The sequence below is a fragment of the Panthera uncia genome, chromosome B4, assembly GCF_023721935.1.
Source record: "Panthera uncia isolate 11264 chromosome B4, Puncia_PCG_1.0, whole genome shotgun sequence".
In the NCBI taxonomy this organism is placed as follows: domain Eukaryota; kingdom Metazoa; phylum Chordata; class Mammalia; order Carnivora; family Felidae; genus Panthera; species Panthera uncia.
In genome coordinates this window covers 14,133,771-14,148,260 of record NC_064809.1, presented here as the reverse complement: position 1 = coordinate 14,148,260, position 14,490 = coordinate 14,133,771, and the positions used below count along the sequence as shown (strand labels likewise).

General features: G+C 38.4%; 1 protein-coding gene across 2 annotated transcripts in view; it reads left to right on the top strand.

Moving 5' to 3' along the window:
* The window catches only part of ITGA8 (integrin subunit alpha 8), a 188,653-nt gene that overhangs the window by 35,362 nt on the left and 138,801 nt on the right, over positions 1 to 14,490 (top strand). For both annotated transcript variants that reach the window (XM_049624653.1, XM_049624654.1), the window contains exons 5-8: positions 1,380 to 1,441; positions 2,537 to 2,582; positions 12,893 to 13,018; positions 14,139 to 14,183. In XM_049624653.1, coding sequence (XP_049480610.1) covers positions 1,380 to 1,441; positions 2,537 to 2,582; positions 12,893 to 13,018; positions 14,139 to 14,183 — 279 coding nt within the window. The remainder of the gene's footprint in view (positions 1 to 1,379; positions 1,442 to 2,536; positions 2,583 to 12,892; positions 13,019 to 14,138; positions 14,184 to 14,490) is intronic.

The following is a 14,490-nucleotide window of genomic DNA, read 5'->3' as shown; positions in this document are numbered from 1 at the left end:
TAAAAAATACAGTGTATGTGAAAAAAAATACAGTGTATGTAATAGAACAGTGTATTAAAATATACAGGGAGCATCTAGAGAATTAGTTAAGTACTAATCAAAGGAAAGCAAAAAACAAAAGACATTCCAGTCGGTTAAGCGTCTGCCTGCGGCTCAGGTCATGATCTCACGGTTTGTGAGTTCCAGCCCCGCGTCCGGCTCTATGCTGACAGCTTGGAGCCTGGAGCCTGCTTTGGGTTCTGTGTCTCCCTCTCTCTCCGCCCCTCCCCTGCTCGCACTCTGTCTGTCTCTCTCTCTCTCTAAAATAAATAAATGTTAAAAAAAAAAAAAAAAGAAATGCAATTTGCAAAGGTACCTAACTAATAATAGAATAATTTAAAATTACTTTCCTCTTGGAGATCATTAAAATTGGAATCCTTGTGGGTGCCCTCAGCAGAAAGCCTCCGCCCAGGTGACCATGTTGACCCCTCTCTTTCTCAAGGCATTTCTTTAGGAATGACCTATGTGGCTTCATGCAGAACACACAGGCAACTCAGAATCCCGTTACTGCCACTTGCAGAACTCAGAACATAGGTGAGAGGAGAGTTTACTTCTTTAGACAAACATGACTTGTAAAACCCAATGTAGTAACTCCAAGGGATGTTATTCCTAGTGGTCTTACTACAAAATCATGATGATATTTGGGACAAAAAAATAAATTATGTTTCATAAATTATGAAAATATATTTCATAAATTGTTCATGATGAATTTAAAAGTAAATATAAAGTGGGGCGCCTGGGTGGCTCAGTTGGTTAAGCCTCTGACTTCGGCTCAGGTCATGATCTCGCAGTTCGTGAATTTGAATCCCGTATCCGGCTCTATGCTGACAGCTCAGAGCCTGGAGCCTGCTTTGCATTCTGTGTCTCCCTCTCTTTCTGCCCCTCCCTCGCTCATGCTCTCCCTCTCTGCCCCTCCTTGCTCATGCTTTCTCTCTCAAAAAATAAACATTAAAATTTTTTGTGATGTTAAAAAAATAAATATAAAGCACATATTGATAATTAAAATTAAAAAAAAATTTTAATGTTTATTTATTTTTGAAGGAGAGAGACAGAACATGAGGGGGGGCGGGGGGTGGCCAGAGAGAGAGGGAGACACAGAATCCAAAGCAGGCTCCAGGCTCTGAGCTGTCAGCATAGACCCCGACGCAGGGCTCAAACTCACAAACTGCAAGATCATGACCTGAGTCAAAGCTGGAAGCATAATCGACAGAGCCACCCAGGCACCCTGATCATTTTAAGTTGAGAAATCAATAAGGAAAACAACAAAATATCCTAGCTGTTATTAAAATATATATTGGGAATGATGATGTGATAACATTTCTCTATTTTGGTCACTCTAGGTAATGCTGATCCCGAAGGCCAGGGTTACTGCCAAGCAGGATTTAGTCTGGATTTTTACAAGGTGAATGAATTAGTTTGGGCTTGTAGCTTCTAGCAGTTGTATTATCTGTTTGATTTTTTCTTTTTTCTTTTTGTTTACTCTCTGCCTCTGGCTCTCATCCCCACCCCCAATAACTACCACCAACAAAAGAACCTTTAGGTATGTATCCAGCCTGTTTTGACAACTTCCTTAAATGTTTTTGCTGTTCTTTATTTTCATTAAAGCAATTGATGCAGATGACAAACATTAAAATAACACAGAAATACATATGATGAAAAACAACAGTCTTTCTCCCCACCTCAATGATAATCCTTTACATGGAAAATCTGAACAACTCAGTGAGAGAAATGTGTTTCTAAAAAAAAAAAAAAAAGAAAAAAATTGCTTTATCTCTTAGCTGTAATTGACTGATTAGATTTAACACGAGTGTTAAAATTCACAACATCCTTTCACAAAGTTACAGAGATAATAAGGGACCAAGATTTTGTGGGTTTGAAAACAGTGTAGAAAAAAATTCACCAGCATACAAATTTTGCTCTTTTGTGGCCTTTTTTTTTTTTTATTGTCTTTTTTTTTTTCCCCACTGAAAGTTGGAAGGAGGATGGAAGGAGGTGGTAAGGAGAAGGGAAAATTTATATTTGCTAGTCTGGGGTGTTTGCTCTCTCTTCTGAGAGGGGGAAGGGGGTGGTTGCAGACGTATGGAAAAAATAGGCATTACTGTGGCCTTGAGATAAATAGAAACCATATTTTCTTTTGTTGCCAAAGCTCACAAGACCATGTCTGCTAAATTACACAGCATTAAACATGTACGTTATTTTGCTTACCTGAATCAGTGCCAAAAATCTGAATTTCTGTATCCTCAAGGGAGAGAATTCAACTTAGCTAATTGAGGCAAACGAAAATTATTTAATATGCTAACACACTAAATAGTGGAAAGCAAAAAAAAAAAAGGCAAATAAAATGAACTGCATGACCCAGATACAAGGGCCTCATTTAAAAATTGCTTTTTTACGTGTAACAAATTGTTAGCAATGCTTGTTACCAATGATTTGTCACCTTGAAAAAGAAAAAAATATCTGTTTTTCTTTTCCAATTGTTGCTGTTTCTGTTTTGTAGAATGGAGACCTCATAGTGGGAGGACCCGGGAGTTTTTATTGGCAAGGTATGTTCTGTGAGCAGAGAAGAAATGCCTATTTGTGGTTACTAACGAGGAGGTGAAACACCGTTAACACCAAATGTTGACCCTTTGTTACATGAATTATAGGTCCGGATTCAGAGTATCTCCAAGGAATAAGGCATCATTTCCAACTGTATATGAATGCTATTTTTAAACACTGTTGCAGCTTAATTCATTCGTTCACCAAGAATTTATGGAGGCTGTGTGAGACTTCGTGCTAGATGCTGGGGATACAGTGATGAGTAGACTAGACGCTGTTCCCACCCTCACAAGGTTAACACCTGGGGGGAGATGTAGGCATTAATCCAATATTCACACAAATACCTGGGATGCTCCACACGTGATGCTCGCTGTGAAGGAAAGGTACGTCGTGATGGGGCCATGAGAGTATAGGAGGCTTCTCCCGGGGTGGCTGTGTGCACGTGTTTTGTCTTCTGAACAACCTGTGCTGTGCTTAGGGAACCCTGGACCAGGTGTAGGACAGCATCTGCCCAGAGGGGATGATGCCTTCTAATTCTTATAAAGGTGCTGCGCAGGCCAGAAGCTGCCCAAAGGTCACTAACTTGGAAACAAGCAGCCCTGAACTGAGATCTGAACTTTGCTAGGAGGTAACTAGCAAAGAGAGAAGGGGCTCTATGGAAAGGTTTTGTGGCCTGAATTGAGCAGTCAGGCGAGATGGAGGGAAGCCAGGGTGAACAAGGAGAAATCCTTGGTGGATTGCAGGAGTGTAAATAGATAGCCTTAGCTATAGTAAGTATTCGTTTCTTGTCTCGAGAATCATGGGAAACCAGCGGAGGGTTTTTTGCCTGGGATGCTATGATCAGATCTGTGTTTTGAAAAGGTCACTCTGGTTGCCGTATGGAAGATGAATTGGAGGTTGGCCAAAGTGAGGTGTGAGCAAACCACGAGTTTTTAAGGTAAACTAGCTCTAAGGTTCAGATGAAGACGTTTGCTTCTTAGAGTGGGAATAGTGCAGAATGGAAAGGAGGAGAAATTTGAGAGATGCTTTGGAGGAAAACAGCTTAGTTGTTATGTGTGGGTGAGGAAAGGGAGGAGGCCCAGCATACATTTCTGACTTGCGACTGCATGGTTATAGGTGGGTCCCACTGTCTGAGATGGGGAACCCTGGAAGAGAACAGGTGGGAGTGGGTTGGAGAGGGAAGATCGTGAATTTGCTTTTGGTTATGTTGAATGTGAACATGCTTGAGATATCCAGGGTTTTTCATGTCTGCATATATGGGCTTTTGCTCAGAGAAGATATCTAGGCTAACGTACAGACTTCCGTCACTTGCATATTGGTGACAATTAAAGCCATGGATGTGGATGGGATGCCTACATAGAGATGACAGAGAATATTCCCTGAATTTTGGCTGTGAAGTTTAGGATAAAGATAGAGTAGACGATGAGAGAGATGAAGAGTGGAGTGAAGTTTTTCTTTTAAACTGGAAGACACCTGATCATATTAATAAGCCAGTGGAAGAATACAATTATTGAGAGTCTGGGAAAGATGGGAGAGTAGGACCCTAAGGTCACCTTGTCCCAAGGATACAACTAGATAACATTCACATCAGTGTAAATAACCCAGAAAACAACCCCAAATCTGGCAGAACAAACTCCAGAACTAAATGTAGAGAAGCGGCCACATTGAAGAGGGTAGGAAGGGCGGAGATGTGGTAGGGAGCTAACCAGACCCACGGGGCTGTCCTTGGGAGGGAGGGACACTGCACACACAGAGTCGGGAGAGAAACAGACTATCATGTCAGGGATCCCTCAGGGGGAAGATGAGTCCCCATTATGTTTGGCTTTGAAAACCAGAGGGGCTGCCTTTTTACAAGTTCTTCTAACTAGTGAGACTTAAAAACTGGAACTTTACAAATCAGCAGGCTCAGCTCTGAGAGAGCCAAAAGGGCTTGAGGAAACGGAGTCCCTGCCCCTAAAGAGACAGTACAATAAACAGCCCCGTGGAGATACAGCATAGAAGCAGCATCTTGAAAAATACCTGAAGGGAGAGTTTACTAAACTCAGAGTGTGTGCTGAAGGAGCAGAGATCACTGGGGGACTTGTCCAGAAACCAAAGAGCTGGCAGGCACCATTTCCTCCCCTGACCCCCAGCGTAAACATGGCCGTCTGCAGGAACCAGCATGGCCCTGCCACTGCTCACTACCTAACTTGCTAATACCGCCACCACCCTATGCACTTCAGCAGATCTGTCCCCTCCAGCCAGACCTACCTCAGTCCCAGTTGCTGCAGGTCCCCTCCCACAAAGGACCAGCAAAGCACTTGCTAACACCTTGCCTCCTGCCCCCTCCATTTTGAGGATACGCCCCTTTCTCACCCTTGGCCAGAGGACATCCAGAGTGGTGCCACAAGCCTGGCAGTGTGCAAGCAGCCCTAATGGGCCAGCACTACTCCAAAGTGACTCCTGGCCTGGGGAGAGGGAAAGAGAACCACACACACCAGTCAGACGGTGGCCCCAGACAGCTGGTCTGACAGAACGACCTGCCCACCAAAGAAAGCTTTCAGGAAACAATATAGAGAAAGTACTGTTCAGTTCTGTGATAGTAAATCTCTGGCAAATGCCTCGTCTGACTCAACTCAAGCCCAAGGCAGCATCAGACTGGCCCACTAACAGCACAGGGACCAAACACGGCCCACAACAGGCAAAGAGAGCCACTGCAGAAGACTGGACTGAAGGAAAAAGTGGCTCAGCTACAGCAGCAGGGCACATGCAACACACATAGGAGACAACTCTGAAGTACCAGGTTCTTGTGAACAGGGGACACTACACTGTGGGGCACTACATGACCTCTTCTTCATAAGGCCACTACTTTCAAGAACAAGAGATGTAGTTGACTTTCCTAACACACAGAAACAGACACAGAGAGTTAGACAAAATGAGGAGACAGAGAATATGTCCCAAATGAAAGAACAGGACAAAATCACTGCAAGACACCTAAGCAAACAGAGATAAGTAATATGCCCCATAGAGAATTTAAAGAAAGAATCATAAAGATAGTCACAGACTTCAGAAAAGAGTGGAGGATATCAATGACCCTTATCAAAGAGATATGAAACACAAAAAAGAACCAATCAGAGATGTCCTTAATAAATGAAATTTAAAATACATGAGATGAACTAAATAGTAGACTAGAGGAAGCCCTGGAGAACAGAGTTATGGAAAGCAATCAAGCTGAACATGTGAGGGAAAAAAGTAATGCAAAATCAAAGGGCATAGGGAATTCAGTAACACCATCAAGCATAATGACATTTGCATCATAGGGATCCCAGAAAGAGAAGAGAGAGAAAAGGAGGCAGAACATTTATTTGAAGAAATAAGAGCTGAAAACTTCCCAAATCTGGGGAAGGAAACAGAAATCCAGATCCAGGAGGTGCAGAGTCCCCAACAGAATCAATCCAAGAATGTCCACATCAAGACAAATAGCAATTAAAATGGCAAAAAGTAGTTATAAAGAGAGAATTTTAAAAGCACCAAAAGAAAAAGAAAACGGTTACATACAAGGGAAACCCCATAAAGCTATCCACTGACTTTTTAGCAGAAACTTCACAGTCCAGAAGGGAGTGGCATGATATATTCAAAGTGCTGAAAGAGAAAAATCTGCAGCCAAGAATACTCTATTCAGCAAGGCTCTCATTCAGAATAGAGGGAGAGAAAAAGAATTTCCCAGACAAACAAAAGTTAATAGAATTCATGACCTCTAAACCAGCCCTACAAGAAATGTTAAAGAGTAGAAAGGAACAACCTTAAGTAGTAGTAAGAAAAGTAGGAAGCAAAAAGCAGTAAAATTAAGTGTATCTATAAAAATCAGTCAAGGGATTCACAAAATAAAAAGACGGAAAGTATGACAGCATATATATCTAAAGCTTGGGAGGGAAAGGAGTTAAGAATGAGTTCAAACTTACAGATATCAACTTAATATAGACAGCTTCATGTATAAGAGGTTATAGATAAACCTAATGATAGCCACAAATCAAAAACTAGTAATAGATATACAAAAAATAAAGAGAAATGAAATCCAAGTATATCACTAAAGAAAGCTGTCAAACCATGAGAGAACAGAGCAGGAGTAGAAAGGAACAGAGAAGAACTATAAAAACAACCATAAAACAAATATGAGATGGCAGTAGTATAAATCTATCAATCATCACTTTGAATATAAATGGACTAAATGCTCCAATCAAAAGATGTAGGGTGGCAGAATGGATAAAAAGCAAGATTCATCTATATGCTTCCCACAAGAGACTCATTTCAGACCTAAAGACACATGCAGATTGAAAGTGAAGGGATGGAAAAGAATTTATCATACAAATGGATGTGAAAAGAAAGCCAGGATAACAATACTTATAACAGACAAAATAAAAGTTTAAAACAAAGATAGTAACAAAAGACAAAGGAGGACACTATATAATCATAAAGGGAACAATCCCACGAGAAGATGTAACAATTGTAAATATTTATGCATCCAACATAGAAGCACCCAAATACATGAAGCAGCTAATAACAAACATAAAGGAAGTAATTGATAGTAGTACAATAATAGTAGGAGACTTTAACATGCCACTTTGGACAGATCATCCAAACAGAAAATGAACAAAGAAACAGTGGCTTTGAATGATATATTCAGAACAGATAGATTCAAAACATTCCATCCTACAAGAGCATAATACATATTCTTTTCAAGTGCTCATGGAACGTTCTCCAGAACAGATCAATATTAGGCCACGAAACAAGTCTCAGCAAATCAAAATGATCAAAGTCCTAGCATGCATCTTTTCTGACCATAGTGCTATCAAACTAGAAATCAACAACAAGAAAAAATCTTGTGAAAGAGCTCAAATACATGGAGGTTAAATACCATGCTACTACACAATGAATGGAGCGGCTCAAGCAAGAAATCAAAGAGGAAATTAAAAAAATACATGAAGAAAAATGAAAATGAAAACCATGGTCCAAAATCTTTGGGATGTATCAATAGCTATTCTAAGAAGGAAGTTTATCTATCTCAAGAAGCAAGAAAAAAATCTCAAATAAACAACCTAACTTTGTATCCTTTTAAAGGAGCCAGAAAAAGAACAACAAACAAAACCAAAAACCAATAAAATGAAGGAAATAATAACAATTAGAGCAGAAATAAATGAAAAAGAAACTAAACAAACAAACAAACAAACAATAGAACATATCAATGAAACTAGGAGCTGGTTCTTTGAAAAGATCAACAAAATTGATAAACCTTTAGCCAGACTCCTCAAAAAAAAAAAAAAAAAGAATAAAATAGAGGACTCAAATAAACAAAATCAGAAATGAAGGTGGAGAAATAAACTGAACAACCTAGAAGAAATGGATGAATTCATAGAAACGAATAACCTACCAAACTGAATCAGGAAAAAATAGAAAATTTGAACAGACTGATTACCAGAAACAAAATTGAATCTGTAATAAAAAAAACCTCTCAACAAACAAAAGTCCAGAACCAGATGGCTTCACAGGTGAATTCTAACAAATATTTAAAGAACAGTGAATACATAGTCTCAAACTATTCCACAAAATAGAAGAGGAAGGAAAGCTTCCAAATTCATTCTGTGAGGACAACAATACCCTGAAACCAAAAGCAGATAAAGACACTACAACAAAAAGAGAAAACAGGCCAATATCTCTGAAGAACATAGATGAAAAAGTCCTCAATAAAAATATTAACAAACTAGATCCAACAATACATTTAAAAAATTATTCACCACAATCAAGCAAGATTATTCCCAGTATGCAAGGGTGATTTAGTATTCACAAATCAATCAACATGATACATCACATCAATAAGAGAAAGGATAAAAACCATATGATAATTTCAATAGATGCAAAAAAAGCATTTGATAAGGTACAATGTCTATTCATGTGAAAACCCTATACCAAGTAGTTTTAGAGAGACTATACCTCAACATAATAAAGGCCACACATGAAAAATCCACAGGTAACATCATACTCAATGGTGAAAAGCTGAATTTTTCCCCTAAGCTCAGGAACAAGACAAGGATGGCCACTCTCACCACTTTTATTCAACATAGTGCTGGAAATCCTAGCTGCAGCAATCAGACAAGAAAAAGAAATAAAACCATCCAAATTGGTAAGAAAGAAGTAAAATGGTCATTCCTTGCAGATGACAAGATACTATATATAGAGAATCCTAAAGACTCCACCAAAACACTACTAGAACTGATAAGTGAATTCAGTAAGGTTGCAGGATACAAAATCAATTTACAGAAATTCACTGCATTTCTACACAATAATAATGAGGCAGCAGAAAGAGAAATTAAGAAAACAATCCCATTCACAATTGCACCAGAAATAGTAAAATAACAAGGAATAAACTTAACCAAGGAGATGAAAGGCCTGTTCTCTGAACACTATAAAACATTGATGAAATAAATTGAAGACAACACAAACAAATGGAAAGATGTTCCATGCTCATGGACTGGAAGAACAAATATTGTTAAAATGCCCGTATTACCCAAAGCAATGTAAAGATTTAATGCAATCTCTATCAAAATACCAACAGCATTTTTTTTTTTCACAGAACTAGAACAAACAATTCTAAAATTGGTATGGAACCACAAAAGACCCTGATTAGCCAAAGCAATCTTGAAAAAGCAAAACAGGGGCGCCTGGGTGGCGCAGTCGGTTAAGCGTCCGACTTCAGCCAGGTCACGATCTCGCGGTCCGTGAGTTCGAGCCCCGCGTCAGGCTCTGGGCTGATGGCTCGGAGCCTGGAGCCTGTTTCCGATTCTGTGTCTCCCTCTCTCTCTGCCCCTCCCCCGTTCATGCTCGGTCTCTCTCTGTCCCAAAAATAAATAAAAAAAAAAATGTTGAAAAAGCAAAACAAAATCGGAGGTATCACAATTCCAGATTTCAAGTTATACCACAAATCTGGAGTAATCAAAACAGTATGGTACTGGCACAAAAATAGACATATAGATCAATAGAACAGAACAGAGAGCCCAGAAATAAACCCATGATTATATGGACCGTTAATCTTTGACAAAGGGGGAGGAATATCCAAAAGGGAAAAGACAGTTTCTTCAACAAATGGTGCTGAGAAAGCTGGACAGGTTACATGAATGAATGAATGCTGGAAAAATGAATGCATTTTTCTTCATGTATTTTTTATTTCCTCCAGAATGAAGCTGGACATTATCTTACACCATACACAAAAATAACCTCAAAATGGATCCAGGACCTAAATGTGAGACCTTAAAGCCATAAAAATCCTAGAAGAGAACACTGACATCATTTCTGTGACATCAGCCATATCAACATTTTCCTAGATATGTTTCCTAGGCAAGGGAAATAAAAACAAAAATAAACTATTGGGACTACATCAAAATAAAAGGCTTCTGCACAGCAAAAGAAACAATCAACAAAACTAAAAGACAACATACTGAATGGGAGAAGATATTTGCAAGTTATATGTGTAATAAAGTGTTAGTATCCAAAATATATATATAAACTTCCACAACTCAATACCAAAAAACAAATAATCTAATTAAAAATGGCCAAAAGACCTGAATAGACATTTCTCCAAAGAAGACATCCAGATAGCCAACAGACACATGAAAAGATGCTCAATGTCACTCATCATCAGGGAAATGCAAATTAAACCACAATAAGATATCACCTCACACCAGTCAAAATAGCTAAAATCAAAAACACAAGAACCAACAAGTGTTGATTCTCAATCCTTTCTTTGGAGAAAAAGGAACCTTCGTGCCCTGTTGATGGGAATGCAAACTGGTGTAGCCACTGTGGAGGCTTCCTCTAAAAATTAAAAATAGAATTACCCTAATGATCCCATAATTTCACTCCTGGATATTTACCAAAGAATACGAAAACACTAATCAAAAAGATGTATGCACCTCTGTGTTTATTACAGCATTATTTACAATAGCTGAATTCTGTAAGCAACCCAGCTGTGTAACAATAGATGAAGGGATAAAGAAGTGGTATATACACAACGAACTATTACTCACCATAAAAAAGAATGAAATCTTGTCATTTACAACTCCATGGATAGATCTGTAGGGTATAATCATATTTCACTTAAGCTAAGCGAAATAAGTCAGAGAAAGACAAATGCCATATGATGACACTCATATATGGAATTTAAGAAAGAAAACAAATGAACAAGTTAAAAAAAAGACAAACTAAAACACAGACTCTTAACTATAGAGAGCAAACTGATGGTTACCAGTTGGGAGGTGGGAGGGGGAATGGGTGAACTAGGCGAAGGGGACTAAGAGTACACTTATTTTGACAAGTACTGTGCGATGTATAGAATTGTAGAATCACTGTATCATATATCTGAAACTATATGACACTATATGTTAACTACGCTGTAGTGAAAATAAAAAAGTATAATAATATAAAACTACAGATACTTTTTAAAAAGCCAAGAAGAGATCCAGGATATGGGTTTATGATAAAATGGTATGTGAAATTGCTGTTAAGCTTAATTCATACATGTACAACTATGAATATCAAATAATTAACATTTCAGTCTTAAAAATTATTTTGCAGATTGAAAAACAATATAATTTATGGAGTAGGTGGTTATGAAATAAAAAGTGTGTGTTTAAAAGATTTGCTTCTAATTCACTCAGAGAATTCTTTTCTTTCCTTAAGTTAAAAAAAAATATCTGATACAGATGATTTGCTGAAAAGTAGCCATACCAAGGAGATATAGAAGCATTGTCTGTAATAGGTAATGTAAAAATCGTTTTAGGCTTAAGGTTATAATGTTTTTAGAAGCAACTAAAGGAAAAAAGCAAAGGCAGTGTGTATGTAGGAGGAGGAAAGGGGGATTTAGCCTTAACCCAGAGAAAATTGGCAAATTCTACAGACATTGTTCAGAAGTACATGTGTGAATATCGTTGTCTTAATATCAGAACAGTCATTTCAGGCAGAGTCATTGGGAAATATTTATGGCCAGATTTGAAGTTTTATTCCTTTTGGACTTCAAACAGAAAGACTATGAATTATCAGTGAAGTCCCAAAGAATCATTTGGCTTTAAAATTACTGTTAAATGTAAGTTTCTTAAAAGCATATCTCCAGTTTTCTCCCAAAAAGAATGAGATCACACTTTTCCCTTAGATATCCATCATAAATATGAGAATACATGGAAATTGTGGAAAATGGCTGGCTATCTTTTGGATATTTGACCACCCCAAATACAATCATATTTCAAGACTTTTAATAGTGACTTCATTTGGGAGATATTAGCCAAAGTTCTTACCCTATCATTGTTGCCAGCCTTGGATTCCTTTTTTTTTTTTTTTTTTTTTTTTTTGCTAAAATTCTGGATCTCGCGGGACCTCACTGCCTCCTGTTGTCATAATTTTATGCTCTCTGTATACATTTTACCATAAAAAAATAAATGGCTCAAAAATTATGTAATTCCTTCCTTTTTTTTTTTTTTTACATTTTATTTATTTTGAGAGAGAGAGAGACAGAGCACAAGTGGAGGAGAGGCAGAGAGAGAGGGAGGCACAGAATCTGAAGCAGGCTCCAGGCTCTGAGCTGTCAGCACAGAGCCCGATGTGGGGCTCAGACTCACAAACCGCGAGATCATGACCTGAGCCGAAGTTGGACGCATAACCAACTGAGCCACCCAGGAGCCCCTTTCCTTCCTTTAACATAAGTGATAGATTTCATAATCTATTTATTGAATAAGTATTTAGATTTAATCTGTATTTTGTGAGACTACAAAAAGTCTTAATAGAATGCCAAAGGAGACCTTGTTTGTAACGCCAGACACCGTAATAGCAAAACCACATGACCTTAGAGGATGCATTCATGCTCTTTGCGCCTCAGTTTCCCCACCCGTATGAGGTTATATTTGGCTAGATGATCTCCAAGTTAGATGATGTTTCTTCTATCTGCAATGTTCCAGATTAAAATTTTAATCCATAAATTTTGCCTAGAGGTATCTTTACTGAGATATTTTTATCATTTGGAGGTAGAGGGAGTAGGTATTGTGAAGGCAGCAGGAAGACAGATAATGTTATGTAGTGATCTTTGGTTCTTCTGTCAGAATGGAAGGCTCTACCCAGCCATAACCAACTTTACCTGAAGTTCTAGTGGCAGGTGGGAAAATTCATCTTCAAAAATGCAAGCAATTCCATTATTGTTTTCGAGGGAGTATGTGTTTTTCAGATGTTCTGTGTCTGCTCAGAGAGGGGCCTGCCTCTTGCATTCATTCAGCTAATGCATCAATTTGTTTGGACACAGGTCAGGTGATCACTGCCAGTATTGCAGATATCATTGCGAATTACTCGTTCAAGGATATCCTAAGGAAATTGGCTCGAGAGAAACAGACAGACGTGGCTCCAGCTTCCTATGATGACAGTTACCTTGGTGAGATTCATTATTTAGCACATTTGTTGTTTCTCAAAAGGCAAACTTATTAAATGTAGGTGCAAACTTTATTCCTCACTTATCCGCTGCTCTCTGGCAGCTTGTGCAAATTTTCTTTTCTTACTAGCTTAGAATGGACTTTCCTTTTATTCAGCCATGGCATATAAGTCTTCTCTTTTGGTTCAGCCTCTTTTATAGGCTGTGTAACAGACTTTCGCTTCAAATTCAGCAACCGTTTTTTATTTTAAAAATTTCAATAAATTACTCTAGAAGGATATGACTTTCACACAATAAAACATTGACCTCAGCCCCAAAGTCAATTTCTTCTTTAATGGGGGGAATTTCGATGGTTACTTTCTATGTTTTGATTTAGGCTGTAGTATCCAGTTATGCAATCAAACACTAACTGTAAAAGTGTCCTGCACATAAAATATTTTGCCAGTTGTAGAGACTATGAATTAGTGGGGCTGCCCAGTGCTATAGGGGCAACATGTTGGCCGTCCTTTCCAGCTTTTAGAGCAACAACAAAAGACCTTCCAGTTGCTAGAATGTTATCAAAACATATGATGCGGAAACCATACAATGTCAGTGTGCCGCGGTTGTTTCCCACCTTTGGTATCCTGTAGGCATTTTGATTGCCTGATAAATGAAGCAAAATGCAGTTATGTTTTTCACCTCACCTCACTTTAGAGCTAAGTGACATTTGTGGAAAACCATCATTAAAGAAATTAGGAAATATACCTTCTTGGCGATCAGAAATAGCAAATGTTGAACACAAAAGATACTTTCCGAGTATCATGTCTGATCCCGATGAATCAGCGACCTTCAGGTACAATGGCCACCATTTACTCTTTAAGGGGGATGATGAAGTATTCCTCACAATCTGATTGTGTTGCCGTGTTCAGAAGAAGCAGACCGATTATGCTTCCAGGATTTAGTACGGAAGCGTTCATATTCGTTTCACTGTTTTTTCCCATTACAGAACCCTAAACTTTTACGTGACGATATTTGTTGAAATTTCTGACCAAAGCAGTACTATGGCAGTTCTTTCATTTTTCTAGATAAAGCTCATTTGTAAAGCCTTCAAACATGTGACTAGTTTTCCTTTTCTTTAACCCAGGATATTCAGTTGCTGCTGGGGAATTCACTGGAGACTCTGAGCAAGGTGAGAGACATTATTGGATGTAAGTCATTTATAAAGCACGGGGAAGGGTAAAAGGACCTGAAAAGCCCTGTTATAAATGTGATTTTCTTTGCTACACAGATGTATAATAATGGAATCCCAGAATGTGTATGATAATATTATGTAGAAAAACAAACCAAATACACTTCAGCACAGCATTTTAAGTCTTAAATAACTTCATCATACTGAATGTCAATCGTTATAAAATCGAGTTAAGCAATAAAAAACAAGTCCAATAATCCCATATTATGCATGAGAAAAATACAGGTGATTAAATGGCCCACAGAGG